Source organism: Pituophis catenifer, unplaced genomic scaffold (assembly GCF_029215685.1).
Source record: "Pituophis catenifer annectens isolate HBS135680 unplaced genomic scaffold, rPitCat1.0.hap2 SCAF_2, whole genome shotgun sequence".
Classification (NCBI taxonomy): Eukaryota; Metazoa; Chordata; class Lepidosauria; order Squamata; family Colubridae; genus Pituophis; species Pituophis catenifer.
In genome coordinates this window covers 149,464,442-149,483,113 of record NW_027256882.1, presented here as the reverse complement: position 1 = coordinate 149,483,113, position 18,672 = coordinate 149,464,442, and the positions used below count along the sequence as shown (strand labels likewise).

At 40.8% G+C, this 18,672-nt stretch overlaps 1 protein-coding gene across 6 annotated transcripts in view; it reads left to right on the top strand.

The window, feature by feature from the left end:
• Nucleotides 1-9,455, top strand: part of ITGA7 (integrin subunit alpha 7) — a 65,687-nt gene extending 56,232 nt beyond the window's left edge. For 5 of the 6 annotated variants that reach the window (XM_070937772.1, XM_070937770.1, XM_070937773.1 and 2 more), the window contains 4 exons: nt 2,080-2,193; nt 2,724-2,822; nt 3,552-3,677; nt 7,700-9,455. In XM_070937772.1, the coding sequence (XP_070793873.1) occupies nt 2,080-2,193; nt 2,724-2,822; nt 3,552-3,677; nt 7,700-7,879 (519 nt within the window). In that variant the 3' untranslated portion in view covers nt 7,880-9,455. Of the gene's footprint in view, nt 1-2,079; nt 2,194-2,723; nt 2,823-3,551; nt 3,678-4,328; nt 4,442-7,699 lie in introns of all 6 variants that reach the window. The other variant, XM_070937771.1, reaches the window with a different exon arrangement.
• The last annotated feature ends 9,217 nt before the right edge of the window (nt 9,456-18,672 follow it).

The window sequence follows — 18,672 nt, the reverse complement described above, 5'->3', positions numbered from 1 at the left end:
ATGGGATCCCAACTAGGCCTCTTCTGCTGGAACGAGTGGGATGGACCAATCCCATTGTGTTGAGATGGCTCCTCAAATACCGCTGAACCAGAGGTGTTATTCAGCAGGTTCTGACCAGTTCTGGAGAACTGGTAGCGGAAATTTTGAGTAATTCGGAGAACCGGTAAATACCACCTCTGACTGGCCCCGCCCCCATCTATTCTCTGCCTCCCGAGTCCCAGCTGATCGGGAGGAAATGGGGATTTTGTAGTATCCTTCCCTGGAGTGGGGAGGAAATGGAAATTTTACAGTATCCTTCCCCTGCCACACCCACCAAGCCACGCCTTGGTAATAAAAAAATTAGAATCCCACCACTGCGCTGAATCCATGTCATAAAGGGCTTTAAAGGTGATAACCAATATCTTCAACTGGACCTGGAAGCAGACTAGCAACTAGTGTAGTTTGCTCAACAGGGACGTTACATGTGCCACCCAAGGAGCCTTCAGAACTGTCTGCGTAGCATTCTGTATAATGATGAGTTGGTGATTTTCTTGATTTCATTTATTCTCCTATCCAGCATCATCTTCCAGCAGAATAATAACAACCACCAATTACTGTCTTTAATTTGTGGTGTAGGTGGGATTGGGCATTTCCACATAGATGTTCAGGATAGAGAGTTTTAGTAACTTTGAAGCTGCTGGAGTGGTAGCTTGGTGGTATGGAAGTGCTCCATGCCAGTAACCTATCACTTCTGAGTATGATTCTTGTGTTCTTCTATGACAGGAGTAAAACCTTGTGTAGTAAGACTATGATTGACTGATTGCTGAGGTGGAGGAAGGGTGGGATATCATAGGAGGCAGAACAGCTGAAGACAAATCTAAACTGCCTCCGTGTTAGGCTGTGGGATGAGTCAAAGGTGAGATCATGAGGATGTGGTGTCTAAAAATGGTGATTAAGGTATCTTTGTTAGTGGAACATAAAGAGGAACTCCTGGAATCCATGAAGTTTGTAAACTTATTTTTTTCTGAACGTAAAAATATTCAGGAATTGAATGGCTTCAAGTCAGAAATGGGCAACCTTTGGTAGCCAAGGACTGAATTTTTTTTGGGGGGGGGAGACAATTGGTAAGAATGAGTTACGACAGGGGTCAGCAACCTGCAGCTTTGGAGCTGCATGTGGCTCTTCCACCTCTCTGCTGCGGCTCCCTGTCACTCAAAATATGTGTCACAACAGCCAATGTGCGACACCTGCTGACATGCGATTTATTGAGCTTTTCAACCCCTGGTAGGCCAACCATGGATAAATCCAAGAAAAGAAAAGTTTCAGAAGAAAACAGAATGTTTAATTCAACTACATATGCTAGTTTTGTGGCCGCTTAAGAAATAGTCAGGCACAGGAAGGGTTTTGTGGTTCCCGGTGTTTTCTTTCTTGTGGGAAACGGGTCCAAATGGCTCTTTGAGTGTTTAAGGTTGCAGACCCGTGAGTTAGGAGAATGGGAATGTATTGTTATTGAAATGGCTAGTTTATATTATTATATAAAAGCAATAAGTTGAGGTTTTATGCTATTACTTCCTTCTACTGCACCAAAAGGAGTCGGAAGTCAACTTTTTCTTTCTTTTTCACTTCTGCCCTACACTTTTCTCTTCCCTTTTCCCTCCTTTATTTTCCCCTTATTTTCTTTTTGTATTTTATATTGTATTTTGATAAACTATTTTTTAAAAATAAATAACGAGAATGGGAATGTATGTGTCTAAATCTGCCTAATTTTGACTTACCCTGGCATCTCCATCTATTACCTATGTTATAACAGACAATTATCAACTTTCAGAAATCGTAGCCAAAATGGGGTTTAAAGGGTGTGAAAGAGGTCCCCTGCATCGAGTGAATCAAGGGCTGATAAAACAGGCTATTGTGCTTATAGTCAGAAAGAGTCAAGAAAGGGGGATGGTCAGCACTGCAAAGCTATTCCAGTGAAGTTTTCTTTATAGAAAACACTGCCATAATAGGAGAAGGATATCTCTGCTGTAGATGAGACTATCAGATAGTCTTTCCTGTCCTGACTCTAATATCCTCAGTCACATTTTTTCCCTCCTGCTTCAGGACTGTGTATTGGGCACTGCTCGATGTCTGCTATACAAATGCCCCCTCTACAGTTTTGACCGTTCAGCTGTGCTCACCATCTGGGCCCGTCTCTGGAACAGCACCTTCCTGGAGGTTAGTGTGACTCCCCCTGTTGGATGTTAAAAGAACACAGAATCATATATAAACGGATAGACAGAAAGGGTATTTCCTTACAGACAGTTGTCCTCTTTCTTGAGTTGAAGAAAAATATGTTTTAACGTATTATTAGCATATTTTTGGTGCTCTGTGACCAAGCTTTATTGAGCCTCAGCAGCAAAACTAGGAAGCACTGCTGTCCTTGCTGACTTAATGCACGATAATTTCAAGTGGTGGTAGGTTTATTTCCCAGTGTCTTTTTCTCTCCCACCCAATATTTACTGATGGGAAAATGAATCATCAGTTGCTCTCTACAATACCGTTATGGGAGCTGCTGTAGCATTGTTAACACTGTGGCTTGCAGTCCTCAACCTCAGGGTTTTGGAACTCCCTATCACATAGCAAGTGATACAGTTTTTTGATTTTATAACTGCGATGTTATAACTATAACTAAGAGACTGTACTGTTCCCTGCAGGGTACTTGGGTGGCTTTTGACTATGCTGAATCCTGTTCCTTTTCCTCCTAGGAATTTGCTCATATGACATCAGTGGAAGTGATTGTTCGTGCCAACATCTCAGTGAGCTCCACTATTCGCAACCTGGTCCTAAGAGATGCCACAACCCAGGTGGTGTAGCCTTATCACAACTCATTTCCCCTTTATGTTTTCCTTGCGTAATATAAACAAAAATTGCAGCTCTTTAGCATCATTTCGCCCAGCCTGTTGTCCTCCAAATGTCTTGGATTTCTATTCTGATAATTTCCAGCTTATAAGGTAAAACAGTATGCTGACTGAAGCTCATGGGAACTGAAGTAACACACATCTGGAGGGGACCAAGGCACAAAAAGTTTATAGTGACCATTTCCTTCCTTACTGAACCATCTACTGCTTCTGAATTAGGAAAGAGAGAGATCAGAGGTGGGATTCAGCCGGTTCTTTCCGGTTTGAGTGAACCGATAGTGGCAACTGTGGGAGGCTCCGCCCACCCACCTGGACATAATGCGCGAGCAAAGAGCATGTGTGGAAGGCTGTGCGCATGCGTGCACACTCACATTTGCGAACCGGTAGGGAAGGTAAGTGAATCCCACCTCTGAGAGAGATGATACTAAAATCATTAAGTGCCAGATTTTGGAGAAGGCCTCACAAGTCATTGTTGCCCATTAAAAGAACAAGAAAGAGGCTCTGAGGCCAAAAGTGAAGGTGACCAAATCAATCCCTTCAATGAGCTATGAGATTTTGTATGTAAAAGCAGAACAGAAACTGTAACGGCTATTTCATTAACAGCAATGTAACCTGTATTCCCCCTTGTATGTTTCGGATTTTGCGCTCTCACTTTCTGCAATTTCTATTCCCCAGATTCCAGTGACTGTCTACTTGGATCCTGTTGTGGCCTTGACAAGAGGTGTGCCCTGGTGGATTATCCTCATTGCAGTACTAGCTGGAATCCTAGTACTGGGCCTGTTAGTCTCCATCTTATGGAAGGTGAGCTGGCCAGAGAAAGAGCCAGTGGCTACTGAGAGGGCCTCTTGTCCCCTTTGCCTTGATATCAAGGCAAATTTTATCTACAAACATACATGCATGCATTTTAAGTGCTTCTATGTCCCTCCAGTCGAGCTGATAGTTCCAAGTCGTATTATATCCGAAGCCACCATAATTGCGGTCTAACAGTATTTTCTATTTCATGGTGATTATTTCTACCGTAACAATCCATTCCCTAGAGGCCATTCTTTGTAGCTGAAATGTTCCAGTGATTACATCCTTCCAGAACAATTGCACTAGATCTGCTAGGATTCACAGTATCTGCTAGGCCACAGAGCTCTCCAACCTTGGCAACTTTATGACTTGTGGACTTTAACTCCCAGAATTCCTCAGCCAGCATGTGCTGGCTGAGGAATTCTGGGAATTAAAGTCCACAAGTTGTAAAGTTGCCAAGGTTGGAGACCCCTGTGCTAGGGAAAGAAGTATCTGTTGACAGGAGTCTGAAAACTCCCTTTCTGAGCTTGATGGGGAGATGGTATCAGCTTGAATGCCTCCATGGACTCCGATGGGCATTTAAAGGAAGGCTTCATCTTGAGGAGCAGAAGTGTAGCAAGCCTGCTAATACTATTCCTACTTCCTTCTCCCAATTCCCAGTGTGGCTTCTTCAAGAGGACCAGCCAGGTCTCCAAATACTCCACAAACTATTATCGGGCCCGGCTGGCGATACAGCCATCTGATGCAGACAGGCAGGCCATGGAGGCCTAGTGGTAATGCCTGGTCTCACCTACCTAACTGACCCTCCCCCTGTATGTGTATTGGAGTGTGTGAGAGCACCGATGACACATAGCAAGTAATGGAATGCGGTTCCTGTAAGCCCACTAAGAGTACTAGTGCATGTTGTGTTCACAAATAGCAATCCCATTGTCTGTGTCCCCAAGCATATAGGGAAGCATGTCTACAGAACTTGGCAGATCCTAACAGATAAAGAGGGTTTACAGTCCTTGTCTGCATGTGCTCTGTGGGATGCAAAAATATTAAAGGTCACACAGTTGTAACTCACAGTTGTGTTGCATCGTGTAACACAATATAATTCAATATTGAATGCAATACAATAACACATGGATTATTAAGGGCATTATGAACAGTTGGCAAAGCCTAGAAACTTTACAGGCATTGGCAAGATGTGTATATGCACAACATAATTCTGAATCTATTTGGGGGCATGAAAGGTGTACTTATAAAGCATGAAGAACATTAGTTCCAATAGAAGAGAATATTTAACAGAATAACAGAAGGGATCTTGGAGGTCTTCTAGTCCAACCCCCTGCTCAGGCAGGAAACCCTATAACATTTCAGACAAATGGGTGTCCAATCTCTTCTTAAAACCTTCCAGGCTTGGGGCACCCACAACCTCTGGAGCAGGGGTGAAATCTAAAATTTGTTACTACCGGTTCTGTGGGCATGGCTTGGTGGTAGGGTGTAATGTGACTGGGTGGGCATGGCCAACTTTTTTTTCTTTTACTTTTAAAAGCATTTTTTCTACAATCTTAAGAGGTTGCAGAAAAAAATGCTTTTAGAAGCTTCTGACGATCAGGCAAGTCAGCTGGAATCGCCAGAGGCTTTTAAAGGCTTTTTTCCCCCTACAACCTCTTCGGCCGAAGGGGTTGCAGAAAAAAATGCTTTTAAAAGTAAAAAAAACAGCCTCTGATGATCGCGCGGCTCAGCTGGGCATGGGGGGGGCAGGGATTTTTGCTACCAGTTCTCCGAACCACCCGCCACCATCGCTACCAGATCGGGCGATCCAGTCCCGAACCGGGAGCATTTCACCCTTGCTCTGGAGGCAAGTCATTCCTCTGATTAATTGTTCTCACCGTCAAGAAATTCTTCCTTAGTTCTAGGTTGCTTCTCCCCTGGACTAGTTTCCATCCATTGCTTCTTGTCCTGCCTTCAGGTGCTTTGGAAAATAGATTGACCTTCCTCTTCTTCATGGCGACCACTTAGCTATTGGAACATTGCTATCATGTCATCCCTAGTCCTTCTGTTCATTAAACTAGACATACCCAATTTGTAGCTCAGGGTTGAACTGTGGAGTCCTTGGTGCTCTCTCAGCTTGATTGTTTTTTGTGCAGATGTTTCATTACCTGGCTAACATCTTCAGTGTAGCAGAGACGGTGTTTTGTTCTCTCTTCATATACAGTAGCTTGCTGTTATCAGTGTTAGTGGGGGGTAATGTTTTCCCTTGATTGAGTTGTTGTCTATCTGCTGCTTGTTTGTCTGAATTGGTAGTTCTTTGATTAGAGTATTGTTTATTGCCTGGTTGCTTGTTTGGTGTTAACATTAGTATTACGCCAATGTTTGTACGCAAGTCACATTAAAGAATATACTTTTGGGGCTGGATAGATGAGTGGAGCAGGACTAATGGATTGGGGCTTCAGTTGAAACTCTTCTGAATAGGGCTAAAGAACAAATGGGTAGCTATAAACTGTAGCAAGGAAGAGCTGTATTAACACAATACAGGGTCTTCTAATGGCATCTTACCCAAGGCCCCTCAAATCTTGAGTTATTGCATGGTGAGAAAGAACATGAAAGATGCCTATGAACATTGACAGTATATAAGGATACATTCAAATGTTTCCAGTGGATGGGAGCAACTTTAATAATTTAATTTTCATCCAATCCAGCTCTATCTGCATTCTTGCCACCATCTGTAAAATGATATGCATTTGATCTGGCTGATTTTTCATAAGAGCTACAGGACTCTGTTGGGCAGGAAAGAATTATTGTTCCCCATAATTCTTGTTATTAATGAAGTAAACACTAAAATACAAACACTGGGATATGGGATTCAGCATCTAGTTTGGGGCTAGGAGAGCACACAGGAGGGGATCTGAATCTCATTGCAAAAGGATAAGTTTAAGGTGAATGAATCCTCCTGTCTATACATGTGTCAGAGAGCTTGATAATAGATCAGTCTTCTACACTCATCCCTTAAAGTCACCCCCCCCCCTTTATTTGCAGTCCAAACTGGAAATCTGATTTTTAAAAACCCTCTAATCATATTTATTAGAAGAATTGAGGTTAGAATGCAAGTACTCTTATTTTTAGATAGGGCACCTAAGGTAAAGGTAAAGGTTCCCCTTGCACATATGTGCTAGTCGTCCCTGATTCTCAGTTTCAAAGCCGAAGAGCCAGCGCTGTCTGAAGACGTCTCTGTGGTCATGTGGCCGGCATGACTAAACGCCAAAGGCGCATAGAACGCTGTTACCTTCCCACCAAAGGTGGTCCCTATTTTTCTACTTGCATTTTTTATGTGCTTTCAAACTGCTAAGTTGGCAGAATCTGGAACAAGTAATGGGAGCTCACCCCGTTATGTGGCACTAGGGATTCGAACCACTGAACTGCTGACCTTTTGATTGACAAGTTCAGCGTCTTAGCCACTGCGTCCCCTAGGGCACCTATATATAGATAATTTAGAGCAGTAAAACATGTGTCCATTTCCTCTCATTGTTTTGGAAGCTTGTCTAATTTTTTTTTGAGAGCAGGACAATATACATCTGTTCCTTATTTTTCTTAGTGTAAAAAATAACCCACCCACTTCCCCCTCCAGTGTATTGGACTTCTGTTTTCAGAATTTTTCCAGAAGTTGGCAGAGGTTTGTGACAGTTGAAATCCCAACACAACTTGAGGGTCCCAAAAGCTCTATGTTCTAAATCAGGGGTCTCCAACCTTGGCAACTTAAGACTTGTGGACTTCAACAACTCCCAGAGTTTGTGGGAGTTGAAGTCCACAAGTCTTAAAGCTGCCAAGGTTGGAAACCCCTGTTCTAAATGCATGGTATGCGTTGAGCGTTTCCATCCCATTAGGTGAAGTGTGAATAGGTGCTGGATTTAACCTACAGCAGAGAGTTGATGGGCGGAGCTTATGGCTTAACAGCCGAACTCAAGAACCCGTCTCCTAGCATTCATGTGGTAATGGAGGGCAATGCTAACCTCATTGAATTCACAAAGTGGCTTCCTCTCTTCCAGCTTGGCTTCTTCAAACGTGCCCACTATGAGAAAGCCAAGCTACCCCAGTACCATGCAATCAAGATTCCCCGCCAGGAGCGCCAGCTTTTTCATGAGGAAAAGACAGGCACCATCACCAAGAAAGACTGGGTCACTAGCTGGAGTGGAGACAGTGATGGCCATGTTCCCGTTTCAACCTAATTACTTCTCTCTTCTTTCACGTTCCTGGCGATAAGAAGATTGCTTCTTAAGGAGGGACCTTTTAGTGGCACCAGCCATGCTCACTGGAGCTGTGCTCTTGGCGTGCTTTTCTCTCTACGTGTTGTGCAGGCACTGGATGACCCTTTCAGGGGAGGTACAACAGACGCTTGTGGGGAACTGATGCTTAACGGTGGAGGTTGTGCCAATTGATTTGACAAGGCCAAACCTTTGAAGAGTTTTTACTTCCAGGGATTTTGAATTTTCTTGTAAAGCTGAGCAGTATCTGATGAGAAGAAAAGAGCCAGCCTCTGTCTGAAGAAATGCTCTCTCGGTCATCAGCCAGGGCGAAAAGACCAATGAACTGCGCACCCTGATGTTGAGAGCTGGAACTGCATCTACCTTTGGGTATGTGGGCCTTCAAGTCGACCTTGACTCTAAGGACAAATCTCCGCAGTTTTCTCGGCAACATTTTCAGAAGTGGCTTACCGGTACCATTTTTCTACAGCCGGGGACACCACTGCAAGAACAGCAGGAATATGTTGCAGGATTTGGTCCTTTGAAAATGAGGAGAATGTGGGTTGCTTGAGCAGCATACAGGGACTCAAAGCCTCTCTTTGTGTGTACGTGTGGTTGTGTGTGTGTGTGTGTGCTTGCGCACAGGTGTATGCGCATGCAGAGGATGAGTGAGTGACAGAAACTGCCTTCTTTTGAGCATGATTGCTGCCTTCCTGCCATCTTTTTAGTAGTTTTCATTGTCTTAATTCATGTTAGAAGCACTAGAAGCATATTCAGTTGAATGTGATAGGACAGGCTTTCAGTATTGAAGGTTCTTATTACTATGTTTAAAGACAATACTAAAATATCTCTTGGTTGCTTGTCTTCTTCCCCGAAAAAGGTAAGACTCCAGAGGCCCATCCCTATCCAATCATAATAGATGTCTGTCTGATTTCTATCTCTGTCATAAACAAACACACATATACTCACAACTCTCTACCCATTGATTTCCTTCCTTCCTTCCTTCCTTCCTTCCTTCCTTCCTTCCTTCCTTCCTTCCTCTCCCTCCCTCCCTCCCTTCCTCTCCTCTCTCTCCTTTCCTCTCCTCTCCTCTCCTCTCCTCTCCCTCCTCTCCTCTCCTCTCCTCTCCTCTCCTCTCCTCTCCTCTCCTCTCCTCTCCTCTCCTCTCCTCTCCTTTCCTTTCCTTTCCTTTCCTTTCCTTTCCTTTCCTTTCCTTTCCTTTCCTTTCCTTTCCTCTCCTTTCCTTTCCTTTCCCTTCAGAACACAGCAACCTACCTCATCAGCTTACTGTGAGGCTAGAGCTGATAAGCAATACTTATCAGAAAGGTCAGATGAATTTTGAATAGCAGAACTAACCAAGTTCAAAGGAAAGTCAGCTCCCCCCCAAAAATAAAGCCCAATTCAAGCAATTACTATGCCTGCTCATCTGCACTGTCTTTCTGGCCTTTATGCTTAATGGAGATGCAAAACCATTTTATGCCACAAAAAACCAAAGAAGAATGCTGTATGTGATAGAGGCTGGCTTCTCATCAAACTATTAAATGGCTTCACTACTTTAGAATCCTGGTGTGTATATTTAATGAATTTTATAACAGATAAATCTTTAGAGGCTACTTTAGAGGCCACATTAAATTAATGTGGTTTAGTTTTGGTTTAACATGACGTGTGAACTAGTCCATTATAGCTGTGCATTATATTTTTATTTTTATTTTATTTTTTTATTTTACTTCGAATTTATATACCGCCCTTCTTCCTGGGAACTCAGGCCGGTGTACAGCCAGATAAAAACACATAATATAAACATTAAGAACAGATTAAAAGGAAATATCTCAATTTGGCCAAAAATTAAAAAACATACAAATTTAAAATCATTTAAAAGGCATTGTTATGCAAACGGTGCTACTGTAGCTTGTTCAACAAACAGTGTTTTAAGAAATCTATTTTAGTTTTATATTTTTAATGCAACTGTTGTTTCCCATTCCAGGGGACAAAAATGCTCTGAGGTCAGCTTTGATTTGATTGATAGGATTATCTCAGATGCTTTTCTCAAGTTTCTGTTCTAATGTTCCTAATCACGACATCAAAACGATGAAATGTGCATCGTGATATGATCATGTAAGCTCTTCTCTTTCATACTTGCATCAGGAGGTCACAAAGAAACACATAAAGGGGTGCAATTTGTATTGTAATGCTGAGACATGAGTTTTGTCAATTGCTTCTCTTTACAATTTTTAAGGAAGGTGCCTACTGTCCTGTATGACCCATTCAGGAAAATAAGCATGTTCCTAGGCAGGGGTGAAATCTAATTTTTTTTGCTACCGGTTCTATGGGCGTGGCTTAATTAGTGGGCGGGGCTTGGTAAGGTGACTGGGTGGGCGTGGCCAAGTCAATGTCACTTCTTTGCCCTTTTTTTAACCTACAAAACACAACACAACACAGCTGGCTCACCCACAATGTAAAAGCAGCTGTGCTAGACTCAAAATGGCCCCGCAACAAGCAGAAACTTCACACAGCCACAAAAAGCCCAAAAAAACAACTTTCACACTTTACACACACAAAATTCCACATACAGCTTTGTGAGATTTTGTGTGTTTGTGTAGTTAGAGTGAAACACTACAGAAACACACTAAATCTCAGAAAGCTGCACAAATATTATTTTATTTTATTTTATTTTAATTTTTATTTTTTTATTTATTTTTTAATTTGATTTATATGCCGCCCTTCTCCGGAGACTCAGGGCGGCTTACAATGCGCTAAGCAATAGCCTTCATTCTTTTGTATATTTATACAAAGTCAGCTTATTGCCCTCACAACTGGGTCCTCAATTTACCTACCTTAGAAAGGATGGAAGGCTGAGTCAACCTTGAGCCTTGGCAAGATTTGAACCTGCAGTAATTGCAGGCAGCTGGTCTTAATAACCAGCTTAATAACAGGGTGCCTTAGACCACTGTACTACCAAGGCTCTTTTATATAAAAGCAGCTAAATTTAAAACTTCCTAAACTTTAAATGGCTAGGTCTAAAAAAAGAACAATTAAAAAAAACCCAATTAACTATTTTTTTTAAAGCTCCCAAAGGGGAAAAAAACTTACCCAATAGAACAGGGGTCTCCAACCTTGGCAACTTTAAGACTTGTGGACTTCAACTCCCAGAATTCCTCAGCCAGCTTTGCTGGGAGTTGAAGTCCACAAGTCTAGGCAGGCAGGCAGAAAGAGCTGCTCACTGATGAGCTTGATTGCAGGCAGGGAGATTCAGTTGCTTGCTGATGCATGGATTGCGATCGTCATGCGATCAGCAGCTAAGGTAAGCAAGCTGGAGGGTGGGAGAAGTGGGAGGGAGAAAAAAATAAACTTTTTTTTTTTTTACATGGCTCTGGCGATCCAAGCTGAGTTGCCTGATTAGCAGGCAACTCAGCTGGAATGTCAGAGCTTGGCTGGTCAGAGCAGGGGTAAAATGTAAAATTTGTTACTAGCGGTTCTGTGGGCGTGGCTTGGTGTGGGGGGTAATGTGACTGGGTGGGCATGGCCAACCTTTTTTTTTTTTTAACTTTTCAAAGCATTTTTTCTGCAAATGCAAAAAAATGCTTTGAAAAGGCTCTGCCAATCAGGAACACAGCTGGGATCGTCAGAGCCTTTTCAAAGCATTTTTTAAATCACCTCTTCCGCTGAAGAGGTTGCAGAAAAAGTGCTTTAAAAGTCTCTCTGATGATCCCAGCTGATCATCAGAGAGGCTGTGTTGCCTGATTGTTTTAAAAAATGCTTTGAAAAGACTCTCTGACGATCAGGCAACTCAGCTGGGATCATCAGAGAGTTTTAAAGCATTTTTTTCTGCAACCTCTTCAGCGGAAGAATGGGTTTAAAAAATGCTTTGAAAAGACTCTTTGACGATCAGCAATTCAGCTGGGATCGTCAGAGAGACTTTTAAAGCATTTTTTTCTGCAACCTCTTCCGGGGAAGAGGTCGTTAAAAAATGCTTTGAAAAGGCTCTGATGATCCCAGCTGTGTTGCCTGATCGTCAGAGCCTTTTCAAAGCATTTTTTAAACCGCCTCTTCCCGGAAGAGGTTGCAGAAAAAAATGCTTTGAAAAGCCTCTGACAATCCCAGCTGAGCCGCGCGATCACCAGAGGCTTTTTTTTAACTTTTGAAAGCATTTTTTCGGTGGAAGAAGTTGTAGAAAAAATGCTTTTAAAAGTAAAAAAAAAAAGCCTCTGATGATCGTGCGGCTCAGCTGGGCATGGGGGGGGGGCGTAAGGATTTTTGCTACTGGTTCTCCGAACCACCCGCCGCCATCGCTACCGGATTGGGCGATCCGGTCCAAACCGGGAGCATTTCACCCCTGGGTCAGAGCCATTTAAAAGGAAAAAAGGGCTCTGATGATCGCGGGGCCCAGCTGGGCATGGGGGGGGCAGGGGCAGGGATTTTTGCTACCAGTTCTCCGAACTGCCCGCCACCATCGCTACCTACTCGCCCGAGCCGGTCCAAACCGGGAGCATTTCACCCCTGTTCCTAGGGTGCCAAGGGAAAAAGGTACCCCAGTTTTTTCCCGTAGCTATCATGCCCTTAATTTTTTTACTGCCATACTCAAATTTAGTTTTTGACCCATTGAGTCTTGTCACTTAAGCTCTGGAAGGCTGAGAGATACCATTGTTGGCCTGTGCTCAGCACATCTGGGTGCCTATACTCTGCCTCCTAGAATTGTGACAATTTCCTTTCAGAATTACCTTTATGGTTTGCATATATGAAATAAGTTTCTCACCCTCACTTTTTCCCTAAAAGACAAATGAGCAGAAACGTAAGAGCAGCTGTGCACAAACATATACTATACAGAAACTGGTCTTTGCTTAATAGGGACAGCAACACAACTGTGGCAAAAAAAAAAAAGTTTCAAAAAAATTGAAGGATTTCTCAAATCATCTACAGTACATGGCGCATTGCAGACAGATTCAAAGCAAGAACCTGCAATAAACCCAGTAAACCGAAGCAAAGTTGTATTGTTGGATACAGCAAAACCCATCAATAATCCTGTGAAGATTGAAGTTATGGAGTATGCTGTTCAATTAATGAAAGATTGTACCCCAATAAACCTGTTTTTAAGGTGCTATGAAATGTATTGTTGTTGCCATCAGGGCTTCAACCACAATCAAATTCAGAAAGTTCTGATACATTATGGTCATCATAAGTCGTCCTGCAGTGGAAGTGGCTTCTACATTCAGATCCAGTCACCAGTTGGCAAAGCTAGGAAGCATTCTCCATTGGCGAAGATGACAGTTAAAGGGAAAGGGAGGGATTCAGTAACCCATATTTCATCAGGAACAGATTGATTAAGGTTGTATCTATCTTACAATTTGCAGATGCAGTATTGCTTGAAGGATAATGATTCCAAAGAGATTTCACATACATACAGTATACTCACGTATCATACATTCCATTTTCCAGTGAATAGTAAACACTTCATATTTCAGAATTCATATATGAAATCTTGATCTCCAGCATTTATCTGCTGTGAGTGTAGCAGCAAAATCAAAATGGCTAACCTGAATAGGGAATAAGGAACAATGCTTTGACCACCAGGGATTTGCAATATTGTTTTTTAACCTCTTTTCCATATTAGCAAATAGAAAGTCTGTAATTGCATTTTTGTCCTTTATGGAAGTAACTAATCCATATCTATCTGTCATATACCAGTTCATTTAGATTCCCCTAGTTATAAATATAAGGAAAATATAATAAACATAAGAATGCTATATAAAACAATAAGGCTTTGGTTGTGCAAATTTTCAGTATTCTGAATATCCTGTTGTTCAGAGGACATAAAAACATACTTTAACTTTGGTTTCACCAAAGGAGTGAGCAACCACTTTTATAGCAAAAAGTAGAATAGAATAGAATAGAATAGAATTTTTTATTGGCCAAGTGTGATTGGACACACAAGGAATTTGTCTTGGTGCATATGCTCTCTGTGTACATAAAAGAAAAGATACGTTCATCAAGAATCATAAGGTACAACACTTAATGATAGTCATAGGGTACAAATAAACAATCAGGAAACAATATCAGTATAAATTGTAAGGATACAAGCAACAAAGTTACAGTCCTACAGTCATAAGTGGAAGGCGATGCGTGATGACACTGCTCTCAACCCTACTGTCCACCACCAGGAAAGAGAAGAGAACCAATTTCAAAATATTTGCAGTGCTCAGCCTAATAAGCTCACTAGATTTAAATAAATACAATGTAGATGGGGGAAGAAACCTTCAGTGCTAAAAGCCTCTCTTTATGTGATCATTGTAGGAAAAGAATCATATGTTTATGGTAGCAAAAAAAAGTCTCATAGCACCTTTCCCATCTATTGCATTTTATTAAAATAAACGCCATAAAATTTGTTAGGTGAAAAAGGTATTCCCAGATTCTTTCTGACTCTCTGTGAAGTGTTATGAACATTCCTGAACTGAAGGTGCTATTCAGAATATTTCAAGATGTTCCAAATAAGAGTTTAATGAGTGAGCGGGTGTGATTCTCTGCTGTTCATCTTATCTAGCCATCACACCATGCAAATCTATATACTCTTAGAATCAGCCGTGTATATTCATAAATAACTGCACTTTGGTGCTTAGCCCTAAATAAAATTAGTTGCTATGGCATTATTAGCATCATGTATGCGGCATGTGGCTGAGAAGGAAGATGGTTATAAGGCAGCCACATTAATAGGGGGATTTAGGACCAGACAGCTGGAAGGAGAGGCTCCTACAGCTACTAAAAAACCAGTCCTGGTCTCAGAAGTGGTTCAACACTTTGCTTGTAAAGCAGCTCAGATGCCTTCTCTATAGGACAAAGAGAAGATCTTCAAAGTATTTTTTTTTTTGTGGTCCAACTATGTCCCTTATCAAAAGAATGATGAAGCAGGATTAAACCTCCTTATTTTTTGAATTAAAGATTTTTGTAGACCAAAAACAGGGAAAGAAAACTGTTAAAATACAAAATATTTAGGCAAAAATTCAGATCCATCATTGCTATGGCACAGAATTTAGCCACCTTTCTAGAGACTTCGTTAGTCCTGCTTTTTTAATGCAAAACACTTCCATCCTGCATTCCCACAAGTACATGTGCAGCCACCTTGATTTCTTCCATTTCTGAATATATATACAAAAGCACACTGGATAGGGGATATTATTGAATCTCTCAAGCAACGAAGCTTACAAAAATTTTGATTAAAATTGTTGAAGCAGTGCTTAGCAAACTGAAGGATGGCCTCTTTTTAGATTCAGAAAATGTGGAGATCTCCAAATTAAACACTGCCTCCCATGATTTTGACTTTCTAAAAGCATAGGAGCTGATGATTTGTGAGAATAAAATTATAGCTCCACATGTATATGTTTCTTATTTCCTATTCTAAAATAATGAATATAGCTCCATAAGTGTATGCTTTCTATTCCTATTCAAAGGCCCTTTGAAATTATGTTTTGGATGCAAGTCTCACCTAGTGTGCAACAGGAGGCAGCTGGTCAGGAACAGGTTCTGGTCAGTGAATGTGGAAAAACTGAGGCAGAGCACCGGTTGTCTAAGGATTATGCTTTGAGAATCACTGATAAGTATTTTACCCCCATCACTTGGTGCTTGGGTCTCAAACTGCCAGCCTTCTGGTCAACAAGCCCAGCATCTTAACTGCTAGGCTAATATGATGCATATAATACATAATATAATGTATAAAGATACATTGTATCTATTTTGTCATAGCACTAGATCTCTTTTCAAATTTATCAAGTGCACCTCTCTTTTACTATTATGGCACAGGAAGCAAAACTGTTGACAAATTCATTATTGATGCTTTAGGATATACAACATCAGTATGACATCCCAACTCTTAATGGCATAGCAGATGCACAGTACAGTTCAGGGATATAGAATCTGCAACTTGTTCTTATCAACTGCGTTTATATAATAATAATAATAATAATAATAATAATAATAATAATAATAATAATAAAACAAAAACAACAACAATAATAGTAGGAAGAGGAAGAGGAAGAGGAAGAGGAAGAAGAAGAAGAAGAAGAAGAAGAAGAAGAAGAAGAAGAAGAAGAAGAAGAAGAAGAAGAAGAAGAAGAAGAAGAAGAAGAAGTTGTTGAGCGACTGTGGAAAAATAAATTGTGTGTTGTCCCGATTGTAATTGGAGCCCTTGGAGCAATACCCAAAGGGCTACCCTGCTATTTAGAAATTCTAAATTTGCCGGACTTGAACATTTTGACTCTACAAAAAACCACTCGGAACAGCTTACATCCTTCGACGATACCTTAACAGTTCCTAGGTCCTTGGTTAGGACTCGAGCTGCTGAGCTATTAACCAGCCTCAAAGGCTGTGAATCTCACTAAAGATTAAATAATAATAATAATAATAATAATAATAATAATAATAATAATAATAATAATAATAATATATTTTTTATAATGTCAGCTGATTCTTTTAGCTGAAGAACAAATTATGACTCCCACAATTGGCTGTGATGTCAGCATTCTGATGCTGCCATAAAAAGACGAGGCTTGACTTTTCACCTACTTATTTTCTCTGTAGATAATATCCCCTAGGAGATGGGATGGGGGAACATTCCTGTGGGGGTGAGGTCAGAAGCTGGGGAGACTGACTTGGAAGATGGCCAATGAGAAGATGAGAATTGAGGAACGGAAAGGGAAGGGTTTGAGGGTCAGAGGGTTAGTATCGGCTATGACGAAGTCGGGGCCAGATCTGTCGTACTCAATAAATGGAATATTTCAGCAAAGATTAATTGTTTGGGAGTGCAATTTATTTGAGATGACATCGAAACCTGACTGTTAGCTTATTTAATTTGAGCATTAACCCTGGCAGTTATCAAAGGATTAAACTTCCGTCCCCAATTTCAAGAAAAATAAGTAAAATGTCTTATCTTTCATGAATAGATGAGTCAATGAATACCAATCCCTTTTCCCATAGACCTGGGAAATGGCTATAATTAAAAATCCAGATCTCTAAAAAAAATATTGATGGCAATTTAGTGCAAAAATAGGTTGTTTTTACCGTAGCTGCTTTTTCCAAATTGCTTGACTTAAATATTGAGAACATTCTGTATAAGCAAAAGAAGACTATAATAATAGTTTAACAAAAGCTGCAATCTTTGAAGGTTTAATGGCAGCCATCCTAGAGGATACTGTGAAGAAATAAAGGCTAAATCTCATAGCATATGGACAATGCATAAGCAAAATCTATTTTAATTAATTACCCAGCTTTTTAGAGAGAGAAAAGAAGAAATAAAATTATTTTAAAATCCTCTTTAAGTCAAATACCACTCACTCATCACGAAATCTCCAGAACGGTAAAGCCTACAAACTTGAAATTTGGCACGTATGTTCCTCTTGGCTTCTAGGTGCTTGCTAAGAAAGGTTTTTTTTCAAAATGACCATCAGATCATTAGTATTTCATATACAGTATTATATTCACACACTCTGATGCTAAGGAGTTAGACGTTCTACTCCCCCACCCCACCTGAAAGGAACTCTGTCCCAACTGCCAGTTGCCTTATATTAACATGTTCTGATGCTACCCCTTCGTTAAACTGGGTGTGGACGTAGCCAGCATGTGACTCATCCAGCCTGCGAGCTGGGACATTCTACTCCCCCTCCCCCTCTGTTCCAACTGCCAGTTGCCTTATATTAACACGCTTTGATGCTATGGAGTTACACATTCTGCATTAAGTTTCAGGCTTTAAGTGTCAATTTATCATGCCCAATCACATAGTTTCGTAGTGAAGCACAGGCGTCCAGCTAGTGTGTGTGTGTGTTTATGTGAGACACACATATATCACATATATATAAGATTACTGTGTTAAACAAATATAAATATGTAATATTTCCAACCTATATGGTCCTGAGCTTTCTTTTGCCAATTGGGCCCACAATACTTGCTGATGTCATTGATCCATCTTGTTTTAGGTCTCTTTTGTGGATGCTTTTTATTAAGTGGGATCCATTCTATAACTGCCTTGGTCTACCTACCATCTGTTTTTCTTGCTATGTGAGGAGCCTATTTCCATTTCAATTCAACTCTCTTGATGATATCGTATACTTTCGCTTGTTCTCTAATCCATGTGCAGGTCTTTCTATCTTGTTTTGTATTGCTGAGCATGTATCTTTCCATGGCTCTTTGTGCCACTTGTAGCTTTTGTATCGATTGTGAGCTTAAATGTCCATTTTTCACTGGCATATATTAGAGCAGGTAGCATACACTGATCGAAAACTTTTCTCTTCAGGCAATAGGGGGAGGTTGTTCTTGAATATTATGCTTAGCTTGCTGAATGCCTGCCAACTATATTTAACACGGTTTCCTTTTTTGAATCCCCTTCCTTTGAGATCTGTTGGCCAAAGTATATATAGTGGTCTACTACGTCTAGTTCTTCTCCACATAATTTTTTTTCTTTAGTTAATTTATTAAACATAATAAATATTTGTTCATTTTCGTGCGTAATGTTCATCTCTTCCAAACCTTGGAACAGAGCAAAGCGATTAATCTCAAAATCTCTGTTCTCCTCTAACAGCTTATCACTCTTTATTTTTGTTTTTTGTGACATCTTTATCATTTTCATACGCTCTTTTCGACAGCTTATCTTCACTTTAGCTTGTACCATTCTGTGGTCACTTCCAATATTAAAACGATTGATGACAGTACAATTGCAGAATATGGCTTTATCACATCATGATGTAGTCAATTTCACTTGTGTGTGTGTGCACACACATACATATACATAAAATAGGAGA